General features: G+C 51.8%; 1 protein-coding gene across 5 annotated transcripts in view; it reads left to right on the top strand.

Moving 5' to 3' along the window:
- The window catches only part of NFASC (neurofascin), a 191,583-nt gene that overhangs the window by 131,426 nt on the left and 34,371 nt on the right, over window positions 1-25,786 (top strand). For 2 of the 5 annotated variants that reach the window (XM_037155362.2, XM_037155361.2), the window contains exons 9-21: window positions 6,511-6,622; window positions 7,036-7,220; window positions 8,665-8,796; window positions 13,003-13,146; window positions 13,748-13,859; window positions 14,226-14,392; window positions 14,879-15,026; window positions 18,136-18,260; window positions 19,074-19,118; window positions 20,312-20,413; window positions 20,708-20,905; window positions 21,699-21,769; window positions 23,022-23,244. In XM_037155362.2, the coding sequence (XP_037011257.1) occupies window positions 6,511-6,622; window positions 7,036-7,220; window positions 8,665-8,796; window positions 13,003-13,146; window positions 13,748-13,859; window positions 14,226-14,392; window positions 14,879-15,026; window positions 18,136-18,260; window positions 19,074-19,118; window positions 20,312-20,413; window positions 20,708-20,905; window positions 21,699-21,769; window positions 23,022-23,244 (1,764 nt within the window). Of the gene's footprint in view, window positions 1-6,510; window positions 6,623-7,035; window positions 7,221-8,664; window positions 8,797-13,002; window positions 13,147-13,747; window positions 13,860-14,225; window positions 14,393-14,878; window positions 15,027-18,135; window positions 18,261-19,073; window positions 19,119-20,311; window positions 20,414-20,707; window positions 20,906-21,698; window positions 21,770-23,021; window positions 23,245-25,210; window positions 25,327-25,786 lie in introns of all 5 variants that reach the window. The other 3 variants (XM_037155368.2, XM_037155363.2, XM_037155365.2) reach the window with 2 other exon arrangements.

The raw sequence follows: 25,786 nt of genomic DNA, 5'->3' as shown, positions 1-25,786 counted from the left end.
CTTCCCAAACACAGGCTGGGTCTTTTACCACAAGCCCTATCTTAAAGGTCAGTTCCAAATACTGAAATCTTCCTCCTGGGTGTTAGCAGATTTGGGATGCAGTGCAACACAGTCCCAGAAAAGAGCTCAGTCCCCACGACCAGTTTTAACGGGATTGGCGCTGTCTCATATATGCCAGTATTGTGGTGCAGCCCCTCAGCTTCCAGTCAGCCACCCCACCCCCACCCTTGCTGGTACTGTCAGAACTTGAACCCAGTGGCTGGAGGGGACCGGTGGTAGAAGAGTGAAAGCAACTGAAGCATCTTGGTACAATTATGTGCCCTATTTCAAAACCTCTTTCTCACTGGAGGCTAAATGCCCAAGGGCTTTAATTACTGAATGTTGGAGCCGAGGCCCATGGTCTTGCTCCTTAAGGAATATCTTCACCCCGAGGCCATCTAGAGAGTTCTGGATCTCCAGCTTAGTCAGCAGGCCATTCCCAGCGCAGAAATCAAGCACACTTCTCTCCCTTTGCCTCTCTTTCCCTCTCCCCCACCCAAACTTCCTCTGATCCTGAAACCTGAACCTCAGCCTAGCTCTCCTGCCTCCCTGGACCGCTTCTAGCCTCTGCAGAAGGAGGCCCTTCTGCCAACAGATGCATCTTGGTGACCAGGTGGTGCCCACAGATCAGGTCAGGGGTGCTTGTCACTGGTCAGCACACACTTGTTGGGCGCTGCCAGGGGTCCGCCTCTCCCACTCTGTCTATGAACTGTTTCTCTCCCCACGTCTCCTCTCGCCCCCACCCCTTGCAACTCAGCTTCTGCTCAGGCAGGACTTTGCTCTTTCCCCAGGGCCCACTAACACTCCTTTCTCTTTAGTGCCCCGAGAGCTGGCTGATCCAGACACCTGGGAACTGTGACTTTGATGAGAAGCAGTTGTTCATAAGACTGCTACAGGGTACTACTAATCCTTACCTCATTTGTTTGAAAATATAGTGGGACCAAGCAATTAAGAGTCAAGCCTAATTGTTTTGATTACAAAGAGACTTATTATGGCCTTCTTTTGCAGGATTTAACCTTTTTTTCCTTTGGGGGGCTGTTTTGTGTTGCTTGTTCTTCACCAAGCATATTTCCTTTCCAAACACACCATGTCTTTCCTTTGCAAAAGGCCACTGGTGCTCTCCCCGGTTGTTTTCGTGGCTTCGCGTTTCTGTTTGTTCTCTCCCCGTTGACGCCTCTGTGCCCTCCCGCAGCCCCCTGTTTGCTCACCCTCTTTTGTTTATTGCAGACCACCCCTATAATGACTCAAGAAACCACCCTGACATGTACAGTGGTGAGTCGCTGTGGTAACCTTGGGAGTAACCTTGCCTGTCCTAACCCAAGTTTGCATAACTTGACTGATACCATGTCATTAACTCATGCTGAGGGGCAGGGTTGACAGTTGGCCAGGCCAGGGTGCCAAGGTGCCAGCTTGCCAGGAAAACAGTGGCCATTTGGGGAGTTCGAGGTGGCTTATGGGGTGGTGTGGTCTCCTCATGTTTGCAGGCCTCCAGTTGCTGAATCCTGGACAAGTTGGTTGAACCAGGGCAGGACTTCAAAAGAGTTTTGTGGAGGGTTCATTAGGAACCTAGGAGTTGGTGGTAGGTGAATAGAGAGTGTCTGGGCACGGGTGAGGAGGAAACACTATTCTGATGCTATTTGTGGTTTAAAGACCACAGAAAGCTTTGTAGTGTGTGTTTCATTAACTCTTAAGTGTCTCGATGTGAATCGCCTGCGTTGCTGTCTAGCCACAGCTGCTGGGGACACCACGTCACAGGTCTCTTGTCCCTTTAAAAATCTACCTGGGAAATAAGAGTGAGAGTTCACTTTGAGTTTTTTTCCAAGGTGAGTTATAAATGAAATTGTCTCTCTCTCCCCTTCTTCTCTCTCTCTCTCAAATCAATCATTTTTTTCAAAGACTATAAACGAAGCTGTACCATCCCCTGGGCCCCTCTCTCCTTTGGGAGTGCCCGCAAACCCGGTGCCCACCAGTGCCCATGTTTGCAAGTCATGGAGCGGTTTCCATGAGGCATATTTCTAACTCATCACACGACTGGCCGCTCAAGCTGATTAGTAGAGTAATTGGCTATTTCTACACCTGAGTTAATCCCACCACGGCTCGAGAATGTCTTGTTTTCCCTGGGCAGTCATAGGAATCATCATTTTCTGGCTCTGGCAAGACAGCTGGTCCCCATCAGCAGTTATGCCTCCAACGCCAGGCTCTGAGTCCCCAGGGGGGTCGCTGTGGGCTCATCAAGATAGGAAGTGTCTGCATCGTGATGTGCTAATATAAACAATGATCAGCGTCTGGAGTGGGGGATGGGAAGAGAGCTTGAGAGCCACAGAGACAGGCCGGCAAAGGCTCACACCTGCCACCAAGCAGCTAGAGCCACACAGAGATCCTGCCAAAGAGATTTACTGTCTGAGGAAGCAGGAGGCCCTTTTTGGATTCTGGGCATTGTTTGTTTTCAAAATAATGGGGCCAGTTGTGTCAAGAGCCCCAGCACACTGGTGTGGAATGTGCTTTTTTTTCTAAGTTGGATTCCAGGTAACCTATTAGAGAGGTATTCTTAAAGCTGGTCCCAGCTCCTCACTTTGTAAAAGAAAAACCATTCAGGGCATGCGCACATAGAGTTGTTTTATCAATGGAATAGGTTTGAGTGATTCCAACCCCTTAAACCAGTTTGTGACCAGTGATAGGTACTGTAACAAGGGAGTAAGTGGGGGTTGTAAGAACCATCGAGGGCTATGAAACCAAGCAAAACTCACAAGTGCTCACATTGTCACAGGAAAGGGACCTGGCCAGAGCGGGTCTGCCTCAGGCTGGCCTGTAGTGTGTGGGTTCTTGACTTTGTGCAGGAAAGATTTCACAAGTCCAAGTGATTTTGAGAGTACTTTGTTAAGGCTGGGGGCAGTGAAACAAGGACTCAGCGGTAGAAGAAGCAAAGGAGACAGACTAGACGGGGCCGCTTTGGCTCCCTAGAGACGTTATAGGAAAGGGGTGAGCCAAGGCGGGGCTGCTGTCAGCTCTCTGGAGAGCCAGAGAAAAGTGGGGCTTGGAGACAAATTCAGGGGTTAGCCCAGGGCTGCCCACTGCTCTCCTGATTGCAAGTCTCTTGGGGATACTTAGAGTTTACGAGAAAGATAATTCACTCAAAAAGGAGATTCAAGCGAGTGTGTCCCAAGGAGAGTGTAATCTGACTTCTTTGTCTTGAGGCATTTTATCTGCTTTCCAAAGTCGGGATTTTAAGGAAGGTCTCAGGGGAGGATCTTAATATTCATCAGGATATTCATCAGTTTTCAGGAGTGCCCTTTCAGGGTCGTGGTCTCCACTGATTGGTCAGCTCCGAGGCTGGGCATCCTCAGTCACTGCACCTGGCCTTGGCATGGGGTTCCAGGTTTGATCAGGTGTCGGGTGGACACCAGCCCTGACAGGGAGAATGAGAGAAGCATCAGCAGGCTGGACAGGCTCTCCGGGGTCCCGCCTCCGAGCCACAGGGAGGGTGTCCTCTGACATCCTTGGAAACTGGATCTTCTACCATATAGAGTCTCATGGAGTCTCACATAGTAATCACCTTTGTCTCAGAGTCTTCCTGGGTCTACTTCTCCAAGGAAAGGAATCAGCCGCCCTTCCTTGGAAGAAGTGGGTACCAAAGGCACCACCTGGATTATCCTTCACAGATCGGTACCTGAATCCCCCTGCTGCGGCTGACCATGTCTGTCCACAGCCTCCCTTTGGGTCCCGCCTTCCAGTCCCCAAATGGTATCACATGTCACCCTGACTCCTCTTTAAGCCTTTTGTGGCCTTAAGAATCCAGTTGAGATGCCTTTGGAGCCTCTTAGCTCCCAATCCAGATTCTTTTTTGTCAGCCTGGGCCTGAGTTTATTTAACAGTCACTGAGGAGAGATGGAATCTTATCTTGAGACAGTGAGAACAATACTGGAAGAGTTTCCCCATTATAACTCACTAAGACAAAAATATCTTTCTCTTTATCTCTTTGCCCTTGGATTTTTTGTTTGTCTGAAAATGAAACATACTCCCAAAGCTGTGTGGATAAGGGAAGTATCCACCTTTAAAGAGAGAGGCAATATAGAATAGATATTACAACTCAAGCTTTGGTGCTAAAAGGTCCAGAATCCAAAATTAACTCCTTGTGACCTTGGCAAGTCTGTTGACTTCACTGAGCCTGTTTGCTCTGCTGGAAGTGGGGGTGATACCCCCTGGTTTGTCGTGAGGATTGAACGTGATGTTGGAGATGGAGTGGAGCTGTCAGCACAGTGCCTGGTCCACGGTGAATGCCTGCTAGGTGGTGGCCCCGATGATTACCTCTGACTTTGAGGATGTTCTTCCCTACATTTTTGAGCTTTGGCTCGTGTCCCAGTAGCTTCTTCCCTTTCAGGGTCATCCTGTGCTTGCCAGCCCACATCTGCACATGAGGCATTGCTATAACCTGTTTATAATCACAGCTACAGCATGTCAGGGGTCCGACAGCGGGCCCGTGCTCGCTTCACCTTCCCACACTGAATGCTTCGCTGGTCACGTGTGCTGTTAGTGCTGTGCGCTATGGTGTCAGTTAATGTCCACAGGGTCACAGATTGGTCCCTGCAGACTGTGCCCCTGTGGAAAGGAGTGTGCCAACGGAGCTGGGAGCTCTTCTACATAATCCTAGGGTTCCTGGCTCTCAACAGATTCACCAGCCTGACACCAGGGCCTCCTGCTCAAAATCTTCCTCTCTTCATGGTGCCCTTGACCTTGTGTTGTCTAACCGTTTTGGTAATTCCATGACGACAGGTGGGAGGAAGCTGCTGCTTTGGTGTCAGGCTTCCTTGGTACTGAGAGCCGGATGCTATAAGAGTTATAGATGTATGGATGGTAACCAATTAACCACATAATGGATTAACCCTTTAGTGGCCACTGTTGTATATGTGTGTGCTGATGGGACAGATGAGGACATCTGCAGAAGGAGAAATAACATGGGGCGGGGGTAAGCTGTTGCCCTCTTTTGTTCTTTTCTCCCCTTGAATTCATTCATCCCACAAACGTTTTTAACACTCGCCATGCGCCATGCATTGTGCCAGCAGCCCACCGTGGCATGCGTTTCATCACTTCCTCCCCCGACTGAAGGATGGAACAGATGCAAACTCTAGGACATGCACTCCCCGATGGCTGATGGAGAGAAGCTGAGTGAATGCCCCTAGGACAGGACCCCGCTGATCCAGCCAGGCACCAGCTGGTCCAGCTCCTGTAGGAGACACCAGTGTCACAGAGACAGAGGTCCCCCTGCCACCCTCTCCTCTCCTCTATCCATTAACAGCCTCCACCCAGAAAAACGCTTTTGTTCTCCCCACAGGCATTCTGCTGAGGGCTCCTAGCCCAGGGCTCTGCCTTCCTCCCACCTCTCACCTCTCCATGAAGCCCATGAGTAGGCTCAGCTCACATGTTCATTATTTACTCCTCTCATTTACAATCACACACTTTTGGGCATGGGTGCCTCTTCCAGTCTCCCTGTGCTTTGGGCTGCTGGTTGGAAACTCCTCGGTCCTCTCCCATCCGTCATATCCATTTCCACAGAACTGTACAAAGAGCTGGGAGGGAGCTGGGAGGTTCAGGTGGGTGGGCTCCATTCAGCTGTGGGTGCCTGGACTTGCAGGACCCCTTCTGCTAGGAAACAGCCACCCTGGCAGTGTCGATCTCTGTGGGCCACCTGCTTCGAAACCTGTGTGCATGTCATTAACTTCAGAGCCCATGTCTGCTCCAGCCTAGTTGAATTGTAGATTACCTCCTGCATCTTGGCTGCTACTTGCCTCTCACCACACCCCCCCCCACATTGTCTCACATCCAATTAACACCCTCCTCCCAGCCCCCTTCCAAAGTCATTACTGAAGCGGCAGAATGGTCTTGGCCCCAGAAGTGATTTCCTGTCATCTCTGCTCATTAATTCTCTCCATGTCTTTGTAAACCACTAATAACACTCCCGCAGCCCTGACTGTTCACCTGGGTCTCTGTGGCTTCATCTCAAATTCTCGTCTCCAGGGCTTCCAAGGGCAGGTTTCCTGTCCCGTGGCCCCAGTACGTGCAGTGCCTTCTTTCTTCCACCGCTGCCGAGATGGCCTCCCCAGGGGCCACCCAATTGGCCTCAGGGGGTCCCAACCAAGATGCTCAGGGAATAAGCCCCTCGGTGCTCAGGCAGCCCCATCCCCCACTCCAGGGAGCCGAGGGAAGCTGGGCACCTCTTGGCAAGTCCTTTCAGAACTTAGAGCCGCTCACACACATGCGCCAGTGGGGCCCAGAAGCCCCGAGCTTCCTAACACACTCTCTTAATGATTCCCAGCCCTGGGGTGGTTCTGGCTGGGAGGGCCCAGGCCATCGTGCCTTTGAGGTGAGGGGGGAGCAGAGGCACGATGACATTGCTTTCCAACCTGACAGCTTTGGCCTAGCTGAGTCAGCCCCCAAAGCAGGAGGCTCATGTCAGCTTGTTCTGACCTATTTCAGCCCGAGGAGTCGCAGAAAGAACCCCCAGCTTCATGTACCCCTTGGGCACTGCGAGCAGTCAGATGGTGCTCCGCGGCATGGACCTCCTGCTGGAGTGCATCGCCTCTGGGGTGTATGTACCATCTCACCCCACTTCTGGCCATGCAGGAGGCTGGGGAGGGAGTTTGTGCATGCTCTGTTTTGCCACATTTACGGGTACAAAAATAGAAGCAGACAGCCCTTAGTGAGGACTCTGCAAATCATAGTCACCTCCATGCCATCCTGGCTGCCTCTCTTTCAGATAAGGAGGAAAGGAGATGGGTGGGCATCCTGTACATGTGTTAGAACCCTGTGTGACCTTAGATAAGTCACTCAGATGCTCTGCGCTGTGCTGTGCAGCCCCTCTGGATAGGAGAGGTCAGCTGTCTGAGGACAGACATGTACCCTCTGGGCCCAAGCACAGTTTAAGGACACCTGGGTGTCCTGGGCTCCATTGAAGAACAGTTTGTAAATACATCCTTGTTTCCTGCTTGGTCCCTCTCCTAGCCCAACACCAGACATCGCATGGTACAAGAAAGGTGGGGACCTCCCATCTCACAAGGCCAAGTTTGAGAACTTTAACAAGGCTCTGCGAATCACCAACGTCTCCGAGGAGGACTCTGGGGAATATTTCTGTCTGGCGTCCAACAAGATGGGCAGCATCCGGCACACGATCTCGGTGAGAGTAAAGGGTACGTTGTGTGTATTTCTCATTACGATGATTTTGCCGGCCCTAAAGCTGTGACCACCCTTTCCTCTGAGGATGGTTGGGGGCAAGGTGAGTGGAGGATACTTTCAACCCACTGGTTAGTGGCAATAGTGACCTCTCTGGGATGGTGTCACCCCTGGGGGGGAGGGGTGTGTGTGTGTGTTGGGTGTTAAGGGAAGAAGATCTACCCTGATTGCTGTCCAACTCTCCTGGGCTGCTCAGCAGGTGGATCTCATGGTTTGTTGGAGCCACGCCCGGCGCCTTCTCTTTGTTCATTCTGCCTTCCTGTTCGTGGTGTGTCGTCTTCCTCTTGTGCTGTGTACTGTGCTTGGTTCTTTTTAAAAATGGGGAATCATCATGGCCCAAGTTAATTTTAAAAAAATAACTTCCGTGTACCGGCCAGGTAGCTCAGTTGGCCAGAGAGTCATCCCGATATGCCAAGGTTGTAGATTCGGTCCCCAGTCAGGGCACATACAGGAACCAAGCAATGAATGCGTCGGTGGGTGGAACAACGAATCTCTCACCCTCTCTCCCTTCCTCTTCCCCTTCTGCTCTCTGTGAAATCAATAAATAAAAAATTAAATTAAAAAATAAAAATCACTTTCCTCCCAAGCATAGCTGGCCCATCTGAGCTATAGTAAGCAATAGAACACGTGCCTTTATGGACTCCAGCCATAGGCGGTGGGTGCACCAGTCACTTCTCAGTTGGGCTGAATGGGTGATTGGGTCTGATCCCATAGTGTAAGAACTTCTTTAGCACACACTCAGTTGAACTTGGGACCTTGGTTTCAGCACTACACTCAAACCAGAGGTTCTTAATCTTTTAGGGGTATCAAGAGCTTTGATCCAAAGAGTCTTCTTCACAGAAAAATTCACATATCCACATATTTGTGAAAGTTTACAGACATTTGAAAGGGGTAGCCAGCTGTAAGCTTCTGCTCTAACCAAAACTCAGTGCCTAAGAGCGTAAGTATCAGGCCTTCCCTGGAAGGTCTGATGTTGCAGCAGCGACAGCGGAAATCAGAAGGGCCACCCAGGTCCTGCCCTACCACCTTCCCCAGCCAGGGCCCTCGGGTACAATCATGGCCTCTTAAAGCAGTTGCCACTGGAGCCTCCTCTGAGGGCTGTTTCAGTAGGGCTCTGATGGCCCTGGCGTCTGTGTTTCTTAGAAGCTCCACAGGAACTCTCATGAGCAGCCCCGGTGTAGAACTCATGTTCTGTGAACTCAGAACAGTCAGGTTAGCATTTCTGGTATCAAGCTGGCCAAAGGCAGGCGGGACTGAGTCACCTTGTGAGGATGAGCCCTGGGCAGATGGTGAGGGCCGGGGACTGGCACTCAGAGGCTCCTGTCATCCTAGAGGAGTTCTCAGGCCTCTTCTGCCTGCCATGCCATCTAACCCGCTGCCTGTGCTGTCCTTGTCTTCCAGCTGCTCCCTACTGGCTAGACGAACCCAAGAACCTTATCCTGGCTCCTGGCGAGGATGGGAGGCTGGTGTGTCGAGCCAATGGGAACCCCAAGCCCACTGTCCAGTGGATGGTGAATGGGGAACCTTTGCAATGTGAGTAACAAACCATCATCTCCCCTGGTTCTGCTCTCCCTGCCATCAACGGCTCCAAATCCCCGTTCCCATGGGCAGCCCTGGTTGTTCCAGAAGTGAGCGAGCAGCCATCTCTCTGGACATCTCAGGAGGCTGTGGTTTTCTTCTCCCTTGGGTTTTTCATAAATCTCTGCTCTGTGCCCTTAATAGTACAGAGCCCAACAAGTCTGGGATCTGCAGCTGCATCTCCTGAGAATTTGAGCTCTGGGTGATGCCTGGAGCTTGGAAGATGGAGTACAGCTCAACAGCCCATTGCCCTCGGTTGCCGAAGTCTCGTTTTCTGCCGAGGGCAAATAAGAGGCAGGTCTGCGTGGCAGTATGAACCATCTGGTTGGACAGGAGAGAGAACTTCCTCATGAGAACAGAGGTGCACCTGCGCAGTTACTCAGCGTGCATGGACTTTGGGGAGATGTCGGTCGTCGTGCCTAGATGGCTGGAGCGGGCGGGTGCAAGGCCCCTTCCAGCCAGAGATCTTGGTCAAATTTTCACCTCATAGTCTGTCTGGTTGCATTTCCTTTTTTAAATGTCCTGTCATTACTTCCTGTAAGGAGTCAGAGGAAACACAAGAGGTGATATCCAACAGATGGGACAAAAAATAGTTGGAGAGAACTCAGAGCCTTAACTCAAGAGCACCAGGTGGAGAGGCAGGGGGGCAGGTGCAGGAGGGGGTGAGAGAACACCTTTCCAGACACATGTTGTGCTCCAGCCCCTGCACTGCATGCTGCACCCCTGTTCTCTCTTCCACCTGTCACATCACAGGTGAGGACACGAGGCTCTGATGGCGTCACCTGAGGTCACGTGGCTAGTAGGTGGTAGAGCTGCGGGTTGCTGAGAGAACACCACACGCCTGCACCATCTAGTACCGAGTGCCTTTACTCCCGGTGACTGTCTTCCCCATGGATGTAGCAGAGATAGGGACATGGCCTGTCCTCTGCCATTGGTTCTCCTTGTCCTGACAGCCTTTGGGGACAAGGCAAACAAAGGCTCTAAACTTCATCACACCCAGGACTTGTAGCTGAGCCTGGGCCTGGAAAGGTTGCCCGTCACTTTCAGGGAGTGACTGGGGGGATGTTGGGTCCCTGAGAAATGCTGGGCCAGGAGACGTTAGAGCCACTGGCATTGCCTGCCTCATGCTCTGCTGAGTGGGGAAGGGTGATAAGGATGCTGACCTTGTCTTCGTCTACCATCTGCCAATTCCCTGGTTCCTGGCTCAGGCTCGGTATCTGAGCAGTGGTACCCGTGGGGCCAGACCCTGGGTCCCCTGAAGCTGACTCTTGCTGTGTGTCTGTGATCCTGGGTGAGTTCACGGACCCTGTAAGAGAAGTCGTCTGGTACAGTCCAGAAATCTTAGAGGAAAGTCACCCTTGGTGATGAAAGATGAGAAAAGTGTCAGTTTCTTACGTTTCTAGAAAACCTTCATTTGAACAGCTCATTATCTTCCTCCTCTCTTAACCCTTCCTGGATAAGGGAATGATAGGAGTAATTCTCCCCCATTTAACAATGAAGGAGATGGGGCTCAGAGGACGCATTAATTTGCCCCAGGGCCCAGCCAGATGCGCGGTCAGGTCTGGAATGGGAGGGAGGCATGTTCTCTTTGAGCATGGGATACCTTCCTTGGGACCATGGGGAAGCTTTGGCATGTAGAGGGACGTGTGCGGTTTTTAGGGGGCACTAGCCTTCAGGTTTAAACTTTGCGGATGTCTTCAGAATGCTCTTCTCTGAGGATGGGAAAGTGGCAGGCCCACCCAGTTCTGTATTGCTTTGTCCTTTTCAAAACAGACTTACGTATATGCACATTGGATTAAAATAACAACAGTAATAATCCGTATGGGCCAGGCCCTCTGCCAACAATTTTTTTAAGTATATTTTATTGATTATGCTATTACCATTGTCCCATTTTTTTCTCCCCTTTATTCCTCTTCACCCTGTACCCCGCCTCCAACCATCATTTACCAACTTTAGTTTATGTCCATGGGTCATATATATAAGTTCTTCAGCTTCTCCATTTCTTGTACTATTCTTAATAGCAGAATAGTGCCTACCATTTACACTTCTTATTCCCTTTTCCCCCCTTCTCCTCCCTCTCTCCCTCCAAGCTGCTAACCCTCCATTGTGATCTCCATTTCTGTGATTCTGTTCCTCTTCTAGTTGTTTGCTTAGTTCGTTTTTGTTTTTGTTTTGTTTTTTTAGGTTCAGTTGTTGATAATTGTGTTTGTTGTCATTTTACTGTTCGTATTTTTGGTCTTCTTTTTCTTAAATAAGTCCCTTTAACATTTCATATAATAAGGGCATTGTGATGATGAACTCCTTTAACTTGACCTTATCTGGGAAGCACTTTATCTGCCCTTCCATTCTAGGGCAGCTTTGCTGGATAGAGTCATCTTCAATGTAGATCCTCACCTTTCCTGACTTTGAATACTTCTTTCCAGCCCCTTCTTGCCTGGAAAGTTTCTTATGAGAAATTAGCTGATAGTCTTATGGGAACTCCTTTGTAGGTAACTGACTCCTTTTCTCTTGCTGCTTCTAGAATTCTCTCCTTCATTTTAATCTTGGGTAATGTAATTATGATGTGCCTTGGTGTGTTCCTCCTTGGGTCCAATTTCTTGAGATTCTCTGGGCTTCCTGGACTTCCTGGAAGTCTATTTCCTTTGCCAAATTGGGGAAGTTCTCCTTTATTATTTTTTCAAATAAGTTTTCAATTTCTTTCTCTTCCTCTTCTTCTCTGGCACCCCTGTGATTTGGATGTTGAAACATTTAAAGTTGTACTGGAAGTTACTAGTCCTCTCCTCATTTTTTAAAATTCTTGTTTCTTCATTCTGTTATGGTTGAATGTTTATTTTTTCTTTCTGTTCCAAATTGTTTATTGAGTCTTGGTTTTCTTTCCTTCACTCTTGGTTCCTTGTACATTTTCCTTTATTTCACTTTGTATAGACTTTACTTTTTCCTCTATTTTGCAACCATACTCAACCATTTCTGTGAGCATCTTGATTACCAGTGTTTTGAACTGTACATCTGATAGGTTGGCTATCTCTTTGTCACTTTGTTGTATTTTTTCTGGTGCTTTGATCTGTTCTTTCATTTGGGCCATATTTCTTTGTCTCGGGGTACCTGTTACACTGTAAGGGGAGGAGCCTTAGGTATTCTCCAGGCCTGGGCAACCCACATGGCTGCATTGTGGTGCTTATGTGGAGGAGGGGTCCCAGAGGGAACAATGCCACTCACTAAGCTCTCACCCCACTTTCAGTCATTTCCCCCACTACCCACAAGCAAATTGGGCCTTTCTGGTGCTGATTCCCAGGTGGGTGGGTTTGTGTACATTCTAGGACCCTATGGGTCTCTCCAACAAACTCTCCTGTGAAGCTGGGAATTTTTCCTGCCACTTTAACGCCCACAGGTTTTTACAACCAGAGGTTTTGAGGTTTTATTTCTTTGCACTGGAGTCCTGGGTTGTGTGGTCTGTCTTGCTCCCCAGTTGTTCCTCCTGGTTTATCCATAGTCAAATGTGGGACCTCCCAGTTCTCCAACCACTGCCTTGCCACAAGTCCTCCCTACCCTGGCCGCCTATCTGCGCCCCTCCTACCAGGCTGAATGAATGTTTCTTCTTTAACTCTTTGGTTGTTAGACCTCCATACAGTTCAATTTTCTGGCAGTTCTGGTTGATTTTTGTTTTTAAATTTGTTGTTTTTCTTTTGGTTGTGTGAGGAGGCAAATCGTAAATGCCTATGCCTCCATCTTGACCAGGAGTTGCCCACAACTTTAACCATGCATAAAATCTCAGGCCATCCTCACAAAAACCCTATGAGGTGAACCCTTGTTCTTACACTACCGACAAGGAAACTGACATTGGCAGGAATATAGTTAGAATTCAAACCCTTTTCTGTTGCCACAGCTTAGCGCTCAAGCCACACCTGCCCCGCTGCTCTGTTGGTTGAGCAGAAATTCATATCCCCACTGGAGTGACTGAGAAATAAACTTCGGTAGGTTTGATGATGGGCCCAACGTCACACAGTCATGCAGTGGTGGGGCCGGAAGCCTGGTCTTCTGAGAGCCACACAGCACTGCTGCTTCCTCGGCACCCAGTCCTGCTGCAGAGCGCAGGGCGGAGCCCCAGGCTCCCTTCGCCTGCAGGCCCTCATTTCTCACGAGGAGCATCCTTCCTCTCTGTAGCAGCACCACCCAACCCAAACCGTGAGGTGGCCGGGGACACCATCATCTTCCGGGACACCCAGATCAGCAGCAGGGCCGTGTACCAGTGCAACACCTCCAATGAACACGGCTACCTGCTAGCCAATGCCTTCGTCAGTGTGCTGGGTGAGTGTCCCCTGCCTCCCCTGCAGTGCTGCTCCTTGGGGCTTGTCATGTCCTGGGCGCACTGTCTTCTCAGACAGCAGCCAGGCTGGCAGCCGAGGTGTGGAGACTGAAGAGGAGATTTGTGGGAAGAAGAGAGGACATAAATCCCACAGAGTGGGGTGTGTAGACTGCGAATTCCCCACTGAAAGTCAGCCATGGTGCCTCCTTCCCCTGATGAGACAGAGTGGGCCTGTCTTGTCTCCTTGGTGGATCCACACCAACTCTCCTGCTTCTCAGTGGGCCGGAGCAGGAAATAGTTCTGAGGATGACCGTAGTGTCCTGGAGCAGGAAGGGGGCTGTGGGAGGGGCAGGTGCAGAACCTACCGGATAATTTGAGGAAACTCCACAGAAGCTGGATTGGATAGAGCATAAGTTAAAAATGGAACAGCTTCCTCCTTCCTCACCTGACCCTCAGAGGCTTTTTAAAGGAGGCATGTGGACAGGGGAAAGTGTGTGGCATCTGGAAAGCTGCTGTACAGAGAAGGCATGTAGAGATGAGACCAAGGGGATAGAAGTGAAAGAGTCAGACTGCCCACCCACAATTGGGTGTCTGGAATTGCAGACGTGCCGCCTCGGATGCTGTCACCACGAAACCAGCTCATTCGGGTGATCCTGTACAACCGGACACGGCTGGACTGCCCCTTCTTTGGGTCCCCCATCCCCACACTCCGATGGTAAGTTCCAGGAGACCAGGCCTCCCCAGTGGGGGTCATCTGTCTCACCTTTTCCATTCCCATCTGGCCCTTATGTAATAGGTATTCAGCAATACCCGGGAAACTTAAAAGGTCAAAGCTGGGAGCAGGTTGGCTGATCAGCTGGGGCAACCCCTTTATTATGCAGAGAATGAAACTGAGACCCAGGGAGGGGCCGGAACTTGCCAGGGCTACCCAGTGGTTGGAGGCACACCCTACAAGGATGAGGGCTTCCAGTTACTAGTGTGGGGCTCCTTCTACTGCCCAAACTATCTCTTGAGTGGTTGGCCCCTGCTTCCTTGGGCTAGTCCTTTCTCAGTATGCTGTGTGTTCTGCTGCTGTTGTGAGGTTTAAGAATGGGCAAGGAAGCAACCTGGATGGTGGCAACTACCACGTCTACGAGAATGGCAGTCTGGAAATCAAGATGATCCGCAAAGAGGACCAAGGCATCTACACCTGTGTCGCCACAAACATCCTGGGCAAAGCTGAAAACCAGGTCCGCCTAGAGGTCAAAGGTAAAGGAGAGGGTTGATAGGTGGAAGGCAGGGTGGAGCTCGGAAAGGACTCTGTCTTCTCCAAGTTATCCACGTGTGCTTTTCCCTTTGAAAATGCACACACCTAAGTTTAATCCCTGGTGGGATCTTCCCCATAGGCCCGTGTGTCCTCCCAGGGCATCCAGCTGGCCCGGGTGCTGGGAACACTGAGTCGTTATCAGCCTGGTCCCGGCGGAGGCATTAGGAAGGGAACCCGCTACCCACACCACCTCCCATGCCACCGCAGGAGTTGCAGCGTATCTTCCCGAGTCAGATAGGAAGGATTTGGGGGTCGTTCACGATTTGGGGTCATCCTCACCAGGCCTCCCCCCTTTCATACAAGGGGATGGTATTTCTGCCACCTTTCTTGATCAGCCTAACCTTGAGGGTCATGCATGTCATGCCGTGTCTATGTTGGAATGGTGGCCAGAGAGCATGTCAGTGAAGAACACCCGGGTTTCTCCACAGACCCCACCAGGATCTATCGGATGCCTGAGGACCAGGTTGCCAAAAGGGGCACCACAGTGCAGTTGGAATGTCAGGTCAAGCACGACCCCTCCCTGAAACTCACGGTCTCCTGGATGAAGGATGACGAGCCTCTCTACATCGGGAACAGGTCTCCTCTCCTACCTTGTCTCTTCCTGGAGCTAGCTTGGGTTCCTATTCTTTTCCTTGCTCAACACATTGAAGAATCCAGGGACAGGAAACCTGGGTCATGTGTGTCATGGAGGAGCTGCCAGGGAGTACAGGATGGCCTCAGTGACGCCCTCCAGCTCAGGAGAGACCCCACCCTGCAGCCTTCTCCCTCTCTCCCATCAGCTGTCTGCTTCTCTTCCTTCTCCTCTCTTTCCAGCCCCTTTCTCTTTTCACTTCTCTTCCCTCACTCCTTGTTTCTTCCTCCTCCCTTTATTGTGAGCCCCTCTCTTCCTCCTCTTCCCCATCAGAGCCAGGAGCCCCGCCCCACCTTCAGCCCTGCCTGCAGCACCCCTGCTCTCCAGCAGAGGGCAGGGTTGGCCTGAGCCTACAATGACCATCTCTCCTTAGTGTGGTTCTCAGCCCTTGTTGGCCTTGGGACACTTTTACTAGATCCAAGCCTTTCCCCTTCCTCATCGCAAACCCAAATTCATTTGGTGCAGGAAGAGGGCCCAGGCACTGATAGTGTTTACACATCCCCACAGGTGTTTCTTTTTTTAAAAATATGTTTTACTGATTATGCTGTTACAGTTGTCCCATTTCCCTCCTTCACTCCCCTCCACCCAGCACACCCTCTCCCACCCACATTACCCCCTTTAGTTCATGTCCATGTGTCATACTTATAAGTTCTTGGCTTCTACATTTCCCATACTATTCTAACCCTCCCCCTGTCTATTTTCTACCTACCATCTATGCTACTTATTCTCTGTACCTTTTCCCCCTCTCTCCTCCTCTCATTCCCCTGTTGCTAATCCTCCTTGTGATCTCCATTTCTGTGATTCTGTTCCTCTTCTAGTTGTTTGCTTAGTTTGCTTTTGTTTTAGGTGTAGTTGTTAATAACTGAGTTTGCTGTCATTTTACTGTTCATGTTTTTTATCTTCTTTGTCTTAAATAAGTCCCTTTAACATTTCATATAATAAGGGTTGGGTGATGATGAACTCCTTTAACTTGACCTTATCTGGGAAGCACTTTATCTGCCCTTCCATTCTAGGGCAGCTTTGCTGGATAGAGTCATCTTCAATGTAGATCCTCACCTTTCCTGACTTTGAATACTTCTTTCCAGCCCCTTCTTGCCTGGAAAGTTTCTTTTGAGAAATTAGCTGATAGTCTTATGGGAACTCCTTTGTAGGTAACTGACTCCTTTTCTCTTGCTGCTTCTAGAATTCTCTCCTTCATTTTAATCTTGGCTAATGTAATTATGATGTGCCTTGGTGTGTTCCTCCTTGGGTCCAACTTCTTCGGGACTCTCTGGGCTTCCTGGATTTCCTGGAAGTCTATTGCCTTTGCCAGATTGGGGAAGTTCTCCTTTGTTATTTGTTCAAATAAGTTTTCCAACTTGTTGCTGTTCTTCTTCTCCTTCTGGTACCCTTATAATTTGGATGTTGGAATGTTTAAAGATGTCCTGGTGGTTCCTAAGCCTCTCCTCATTTTTCTGAATTCTTGTTTCTTCATTCTTTTCTGTTTGGATGTTTCTTTCTTCCTTCTGGTCCACTCCATTGATTTGAGTCCCATTTTCCTTCCCATCACTCTTGGTCCCCTGTACATTTTCCTTTATTTCACTTAGCATAGCCTTCATTTTTTCATCTAATCTGCGACCAAATTCAACCATTTCTGCGAGCACCCTGATTACCAGTGTTTTGAACTGTGCATATGATAGGTTGGCTATCTCTTGGTCACTCAGTTGTATTTTTTTCTGGAGCTTTGTTCTGTTCTTTCGTTTGGGCCATTGTTTTTATGTCAGCATGCCTGTTACATAGTGAGGGGCAGAGCCTTTGGTGTTCACCAGGGCTGTGTAACCCAGGTCCCTGGGTTGCGATGCTGTATGTGGGGCAGGGGTCCGAGAGGGAACAATGGTGCTGGCTCTGCTCTCTGCCGGATTTCAGTCACTTCCCCACTTCCCACAGTCAAATTGGGCCCTTCTGGTACTGATTCCTGTATGGGTGGGTTTGTGTACACCCTGGGACTCTGTGAATCTTTCCAATGAACTCTCCTGTGAGGCTGGGAGTTTCTCCCGGCACCTCAACCCCCACAGGTGTTTTCAATCAGTATTTTGAGGTTTTATTTCCCTGCACTGGAACCCTGGGTTGTGTGGTCCGTCTTACTCCCCAGTTTTGCCTGGTTTATCTGCCCATGAATATGGAAACTCTGGGACCACCAGCTGCCTTGCACGCTGCTCCCCTCCACAATCCGATGCCTCACTGGGTCTGCCAGCTGCTGCCTTGGGCGCCTTGCCTTGAGCCCTCTCCTTCCCGGCTCCCCACTCCACCCCTACTACCAGTCTGGATGAATGTATTTACTTTAACTCCTTGGTTGTCGGACTTCCATACAGTTCAGTTTTCTGTTAGTTTTGGTTGTTTTTTGTTTCTAAATTTTTGTTGTCCTTATTTTGGTTGTGCAAGTAGGCACAGTGTGTCTACCTACGCCTCTGTCTTGGCCAGCAGTCCCATAGGTGTTTCTGATTGCAGCCAGGGCCTGAGCCTCCCCCACAGGGCTCTCCGCTGCACCCTTTCACCTCAGGGGCCCTGAACTGGCCATAGGTACAAGCTGTTTCCAGCACCCATCTGTTTTTTTCAGGGGTGCACCCTCAGGGTGCATGCTCTCGGTGCCTTCGCTCTATGGGAGACCATTTAGAGGAGCCCGGGCACCTGGCCTAAGCCCAGGTGCAGAGACTGGTCTGGGCTGAAGACAGAGCTGGAGTATGGGAAGGGGAGGGGTGTCCATCTGCCCTTTGGGGGGTGAGTCCAACTGTGCTCTAATTTGTGGGGGAGCACGGCACAAGAAAGGCACAGAAAGAAGTATGCGGTCGGGCTCAGGGCCGCATCAGCCTCCCCCAGGTTTCTTTTCCCCTTCATTAAAAGCACCGGAAGTGCTGGTAAAGACCCTCTCTCCCCAAAAGCATCGAGATGGAGGGGCTGTAGCTGCCCAGTAGGGAATAAGCAGCAAACAGTGCCTGGCCACCACCCCCCACCCCCTTCCCCGCCCCTGTTATCTCCCCACTCGCCCTCCCCCAAACCCTTCTGGCACCTTTACAGGATGAAGAAGGAAGATGACTCTCTGACTATCTTCGGTGTGGCTGAGCGGGACCAGGGCAGTTACACGTGTGTTGCCAGCACCGAGCTGGACCAGGACCTGGCCAAGGCCCACCTCACCGTGCTAGGTAACTGCCACTGTCCCGGTGCTGACCTCTCTTCCCTTCCTGCAGCCAGAGAAGCCGTGGGCCCATCAGGTGTGGTGGTCTCCTGCCCTTTGATCTAAGGGTTATTTAGGAAACTGCTCCTTTCAAAACTAGCTGCATTGGATGACTTATCTCCTAAGTGGAATTATTAACTTGCCAAATCCTTGCCTGAATGAGAGAGGGAAGGTGGACAGGGTTCTTGTTGTGGTCATTTTTACCAACTTTACAGCTGCTCTAAACCACTAAGTTCACTAAAAGGACCTGTCACTGAAGCAGGACTGAATGTTGTGTTTGTCCTCCCGACACCTCTCCCGGCCTTGCTCCCCTCCTCCTGCTTCCTGATGGGATTTCACGGGGTGCTCTGTACTTAGCAAGGCGATCCCTTCTCCTCCAGCCGGACTGTAAATACTAAACCATCCCAAACCTGGGAGAGGGAACTGCCCCCACCCAGGGGAGCAAATCCCCCATTGTCCTTCACACCTTTGTCCAGTCTCGGGGTGCCCACTGCCAGTCCTCTGGTGTGTCTTGCCCCTTCCTCAGCAGAGGCGCGCAGTTGCAGGAGGTGGAGGGCCGGGTGCGGTTGTAGCACAGGGGCAAGGAGGCGCTGGAGGAAGCACAGGAAGGCCTCTCGAAGGGGTGGGGCTGCCTGTGGAAGGTGGGGAAGCTGTGCCAGAAACACACGCAGGGGCCACTCTTCCAGCCTCTGCTGCCTGCTCTCCCACCCTTCCAGAACACCTAGGTAACCTGCTAACCTGGATAACCTGCTAACCTGGATAACCCATCTTACCTTTGCAGCTGATCAGACCACTCCAACTAACCGTTTGGCCGCCCTGCCCAAAGGTAATTGATACTAATCGGGACCCTCGCCAGGCCCTCCCAAGGCCCGCAGAGAGTGGGCCCAGGAGGAGAGCGCTGCCCGCCAGATGTGCTGTGTGTGGGCGGTGGGTCCCACTCTCCACTTCCTGCCAAATCAGCTCCTTCAAGTGTCCCCAGCCACCTCCCTGAGAGTCACATCTCTGCTCCAGGCTTCCTGCCCTGTTTGCAGTTGAGCTTGGTGGTCCGTAGCTACCACTTCACACGCATCCCTTACCTCTAACCACTCACCACACCCACGGGGTGGCCTGTTCCTTTGCTTGGCGTCAGAATGGGTATGGTCCAGTGGGAAAGGCCCACATTCCCTGCAGCCTGTCCCTGCCCAGCACTGTATGCCCACGTACAGTCTGTGCCCACTTGAATGTACACACACGTGCCTCACCTTCCAGTCTCCCAGGAATCGGCCAAAATGTGGAAATAGCTCATCCAAGGAGCCATAGAGGGGAAGTGTGCCTACCCACCCCAGTCCATGGTGGGGTGGCGTTACCCCCCAGGCCAGGATGGCACTGACCCAACTAAGCAATCCAGTGGGACTGGAGCCCCCCAAAAGTGCAGTCTTGCCCCTGTTAGGATGCCTGTTGGGGCTCCTTTGTCCTCTGTCTATCACTGAAGCTTCGTGACCAAGTCCCCGTCTCCTTCCTGGCCTGGTCCCCTTTGTCCCTCTCATTCCTTGGACCTCTCTACTCCACTCAGCCCTCCAGATACTCATAGGGCTCCTGCACCTCGGAGATTTAGCATACAGATTAGGAAATAATTATGATGAGAAATGAGACAAAACTTCTTACTTCTTACTCCCTGGCCTTCCTAAATGTGTCAAAAGCGTTTGTGTCTAGTGAAAAGCATTTCCAGATGCTTGCACTCTAAGAATACCTGCAGAAATGGGATGGGTTGGTCCGAGTTTTCTCTCCGTGCCCTGCATCCTTTGATACTCCTTTGGGGGTGGTGGAACTGGGGTCTGCTCATTGTTCTTCCTTGAATACCCGAGGGACAGGGTGGTCCTGTGCCAACCCTCCAGGGAAGGCTGGGCGTGGCACCTGCTGTGGTGACCTCAGCCCACCAGGGACCTGTGCATGGGACGGTGTCCAGGGCTGGGGCCAGCCCAAGGACGGGCTGGCTCCAACTCAGGAGTCCCGCGTGGCGTCTTCTCTCTCTGCTGCCAGCACGGCCAGACCGGCCCCGGGACCTGGAGCTCACCGACCTGGCGGAGAGGAGTGTGAGGCTGACCTGGATCCCGGGGGATGATAACAACAGCCCCATCACAGGTCAGCCAGGGCCTGCGCTCCCGCCCAGGGAAGAGGGGTGGTAGCAGCCCAGAGACGGGAGGCCTCGGCCTGGTTTCCGGACCCACGTCCACCTCACTTGACCTGTGCCCCGGGCCGTTGGCAGAGCAGGTGGAAGCCTTGGTTTTCCTTCCGGTGTCTTGATGGGAATTCTCCCTCTGCCTGTGTCTACTTGAGGGTGGTTCTGGAGACCAATGGAAACCGTGAGGGTGTGCTCTTAAGGAAGAAGTCTCTAACTCAGCCCCTAAAACAGCTCTGTCTCCCTTGCCCACGCAGACTATGTTGTCCAGTTTGAAGAGGACCAGTTCCAGCCAGGAGTCTGGCATGACCATTCCAAGTTCCCAGGCACTGTCAACTCTGCCATCCTCCAGCTGTCCCCATATGTCAACTACCAGTTCCGGGTTATTGCCGTCAACGAGGTTGGCAGCAGCCACCCCAGCCTCCCATCCGAGCGCTACAGAACCAGCGGGGCACGTGAGTACGGGAGCGCTCACGGAGGGTGCTGGAAGCGGGTGCCTGAGTCCAAACTGAGTTTCCCCAGCCCCCAGCCATGCGAATTTGGGCAAGTTACTTAACCTCTCCAAGGCTTGGCTTCCTCACCTGTGAAACACAGGGTAACAACACCTGCCAGCATAGAGCTATCATGAGGATGGCATTTGAAATGCAGTTCCAGCACTTACCATGATGCCTGGCATATAGTAAGCACTCCATAAATGCTAACTCTCACTTTTTATTATCACTGATGTTATCGATAACTCTCGATGATATGGTTTAAAGGCAAGAGCTATGGCATAGATCTGCAGTAGGACCATGTAATCTGCTCTTCTACTGGATTTCTTTGCTGGGTAATATTTATATTTCTGAAATCACACTAGCTCATTGACATCCCCCAAAATGTTAAATGATGGGGATAAACAAGTTCATATCTAACATATTCAGTGGGTAACTCACACAGGGGTTAATCCACACTGAGCCAGCTACAAGACCATCTAAAATGTTTAAAAGCTCATAATAAATCCTGTCTGGTAAGGGATTGAAATTGAAAAGAAATTAGCGCTTGCTTCTGTGGGGTTTAAATCTTAGCTAGGAAGGCACATCACCCACATGAGAGACGGCAGACCAAGTTCAATTCCCTGTGGGACAGAGGGCAGACAGGTGCTGGGGAAAAGCCTGGGAGAGACTGGTTGGGTGGGAGGAGCAGAGGTTGCTCACCACACCCTGGTAAGGCACAAATTGGGCTTGAACTTTGTGTCAATTTGGGTTCCAGCCCCTGAGTCCAACCCCAGCGACGTGAAAGGAGAGGGGACCAGGAAGAACAACATGGAGATCACATGGACGGTCAGTGTCCCTTCCCACGCAGCCCCCAAAGGGCAGCAGCGTGCACCCACGATCCCTCACCCTTTATAGCCCTGTCACCTCGAGGCCACGTTGTGGCTCAGCCCACCTGGCTGGTTTGGTGGCCACTCTTCTCTGCATTGGGCATCCGGAAACCAAGCAGGAGCGTGTCTAGAGCGAGAGTTAAGACAGGAGAGAGGAGCAGAGGTGACTGGCATCCTGGCACAGTCACAGAACCAGCAAAATAAAATGGACTTCTTCAGAAGAAGGAGGGATCGAGGTTAGAGTCGGGAAAGATTCAGCACAAACACCAGCCCTCACTCCGGTGTGTTCTGGGTTTTTTCACCCGAGGTTGTTGGGATCAGGTGGGACCGGCAATCATGACATTTTCAGCGTAGCCCTCCTCTCGGTCGAGGAGGGGACCAGATAACTCCAGGCCAGGACTGATAAATCCTATGTTCATTTTGGCTCACTGACTACACTTTCCGAATCAAAATCGGATATGTCACATCAAAATGACTTTTCCCCAAACCACTTCCAAGTCTGAGAGGTGTAAATTTGGCTGCTGAAGTATCAACACCACTGCACTCTTGCCACGAGTTGTGGAAACAGGGCACTCAGTACCGGGATTGCAGACTGCCCCTGAGGGGGGCCTGGTCTCCCCGCAGCCTCAGAAAGGGGCCAAGCCCAGATGCCAGGCGCCAGGCACCCCCTCAGGACCATGCAGGGGTCAGTTTGTGCTCCGTGTTCCGTCCTGTGGGCTCCAGGGCACTGCTTCCTGGAACAGACCCTCAGGGAACAAAGATCAAAGTCATTCCCACTCTCAGAGCGCTGGTGCAAGGGCAGCGCCGCCCACCTGGGCTCCACAGAACTGAGAGTTGGCTCTGCCATTCTGAGTTCATTGGCAGAAGGCATGCAGGGGCTCAAGCAGCGGTCACGCCTTTCTGACTTGGGAGAATATTACATCGTCATCCATATTTTTTCTGGCTTCTCCACCATAAGAAAGAGTCCTGCCAAAAATAAAGCTTTTGCTTCTATGCCCTTGCCAATGTGGGAGTCACAGTGACTAGGTCTTGGTGACGCTTTCATCACAGAAAATCTACATGCTGCTGGGTTCATAGGATTCTGGGCTTTGGAGAACTCCGAGGGGTAGGGAATGGCCAGTGTCAGGCAGACTGGGAAGGGCGTAGAAAGAAAGCGCACGCTGTGGTCTCCACCTGCCCCCTCCACTCCTGCCCTCTGTCTCCCTGCTCAGCCCATGAATGCCACCTCCGCCTTTGGCCCCAACCTGCGCTACATCGTCAAGTGGCGGCGGAGAGAGACTCGAGAGACCTGGAACAATGTCACAGTATGGGGCTCCCGCTACGTGGTAGGGCCGACCCCTGTCTACGTGCCCTATGAGATCCGAGTGCAGGCCGAAAACGACTTTGGGAAGGGCCCTGAGCCGGAGACTGTCATCGGTTACTCTGGAGAAGATTGTGAGTACCTTCCCCTTGTTTTCCACCCAGGACCCTCCCCACTGGGCTCCATAAGAGCTACCTTCATGGACTAGGGAACCTTGAGGTGGGCTGTGGGGCTTCCAAGAGCATCCTGGAGGATAGCCAGTTCCCGGGAAAAAGAAATCCCCCACAGTGATCTGTCTAGTAACAGATGGGCCCCTGATGATGTCAGGAGTGCAGATATTGTCATCTGTACACTATCCGAAATTACCGAGCGTCATCACCTGGTCCAGTACTGCCATGTGACGGATGTGAAAACAGACCGCGCAAGGAAAGCCCTTGCCAAGATCACACAGTAGCAAACATCAGGTGTGGAAAAGAAACTGGCCCCTCCAATTGGCCTTATTGCCAGCCCTTCCTAGTGCCAAGAAAGACCTCAGGATTGTGAATCCCAAAGAGCCATAATTAGGCTCTTCCACAGGAAGCAGGGCCACGAGCCAGGCTCCTCCCTGGGCTCCTCAGGGGCGGCTTTCAGGGCTGGAGGAGGTCCGCAGAGCCCCAGACTCTGGAAACACCCAGGCCAGCCTCCTGGCGGCATTCCCAGTGATGTTCTTGGCCCTCAGAATGGAGCGTAAATAGAGTTCTTTGGAGGCTTGACTGGATGAATCAGTAAGATTCTAGACATATATGTGGAAGTATGAGACTGGTTGCCTAGATGGTTGTGACCTTATTGTCCCCATCCATCCAGTAGGCTGCGAGGCAAAGCAGGAGGGTCAGTGAAGCCCACCCCCAGGTGAGGCTGACTTGTATGCCAGTGGTCTGGGTCTGACTTAAGAAGAAATCATGGAGTGACCAAAGTGGGGGGGAGATGGGAAGAGCACTGGGGAGGAGCAGTCACTGGCGCGACGCTGGGTCTGGAGTCGGGCCAGCAGTGCTCGCACCAGTGAGGTGGGACGAGGCGAGGGTTGGGCCCTGCGCCTGCTTTCCTGGAGGTGATGATGGATCTCACCCACTTGGGAGATAAGCAGAGGGGTCAGCAGGCCCTCTGTCCATTCCACTTCTCGTCTCCATGGTCGCAGCCACTTCTGGACAGGAGAGTACTGGAGGGTAAGTATGGAATAGGCAGCATCTGGTCATGAACTTCATGGACAGCCCCACAGTTTTCATTGCATCAGTCTACCACTGTGGCCTCTGCTCTGATGGAGTAGAGGGGATGGGGCAGAACCGCATCTGCAGCAGAATGGAGAAGGGGGCGGGAATCAGTTACAGGGGAGGGAGTGGCCCTCCCTTTCCAGGTAGCCATGGATAGGGCACCTTTAGTCTGGTGGTAATGCTTCCAGGCAGGCAACAAATGCCACTCGTGGGGACTATTTCTAATGGGACAACAAGGGTTACAGGGAAAACAGCAAGGCGTGGTGAACCAGGTGGAGGGCTAGCCATGGCAGGATGCCACTACAGGACTCTGAGCCTTGAAGGGGCAGGGGATGGGTGAGTTACCACACCCATCGAGAGCCACCCATAGGAGCCATGGCCTTGGGCAGAAGAAGGCAACAGTTGTCAACCCTTAGGCCTGCAACAGGCGGCCAGGGGAATAGCTGCCTTCCCTTCTGCCCCAGAATCTCCTGTTCATGCTTCCTATTGGGCGAACCCATCTGGAGACCTGAGAACAACGGAGCTCAGGTGACACCATTCAGAAAGGGCAGCCTCCTGGGACAAGGAGCAGGGTGGGGAAGGCTGGAGAATGGCACGGAGGGGCAAACAGAGACCACCAGCATGTGAGGGTAGCAAATAATTGCCCTCCTACCTGGATTGCTATCATTTCGTTCTGAGCCTTTCCCCACCCCTCCAAGTAGTCTGGTGGAGGAAATGGGGTTCCTGCCCTCATGGTGTACCCAGGGTCCAGAATGGGGTGCAGGTATGGGTGGCAGAGAACAAGTTCAGGGGAACCTGAGGTCCTGAGCCAGCCCTGCCAGCGTAACCTGCTCTCTGTCCCAACACGTTGCAGATCCCAGGGCTGCTCCCACTGACGTTAAAGTCCGAGTCCTGAACAGCACAGCCATCAGCCTTCAGTGGAACCGCGTCTACTCCGACACGGTCCAGGGCCAGCTCAGAGAATACCGAGTGAGGAAGCCAGCTCCCAGCCCCGCCTAACCACCCAGCTTGATAACCAGGGCAAGGGGGTAGCAGGTGCAGGCTGTGAGATATTTGGAAGGAGTCCAGAGTTGATTCAGGAAGATGATATCTAGGCTTAGATGTAATTCAGACGTGTCCTACAACAGATATGCTGAGACATTCTGCTCAGCAGAAAGTCACATGAAGGGTGGGGGTCTGGGTGGACACTACATAGCACACCGTGCTGGGAAGGCGTGAGTGGACGTGCACGCGTCCTCAGAAACTCTGTTGATGCATCACTGAGCTACACCCTGCCTGCGTGAGCTACACCTCAGTGCCCGCACTGGGCTGCTTGCCTCACCCATCTGCGGGAAGTCCCAACTAACAGGGGTAACCACTGAAAGGGTGCGGAAGCCTTCCCTGTTGTCACAGCCAACAACTCCCAATTACGCGGTATGTGCATTACCCA

Source organism: Artibeus jamaicensis, unplaced genomic scaffold, assembly GCF_021234435.1.
Source record: "Artibeus jamaicensis isolate MK-2021 breed Jamaican fruit bat unplaced genomic scaffold, CSHL_Jam_final contig_475, whole genome shotgun sequence".
Classification (NCBI taxonomy): Eukaryota; Metazoa; Chordata; class Mammalia; order Chiroptera; family Phyllostomidae; genus Artibeus; species Artibeus jamaicensis.
Note: the sequence above shows the minus strand (reverse complement) of the source record. Positions and strands in the feature narration are given on the sequence as shown.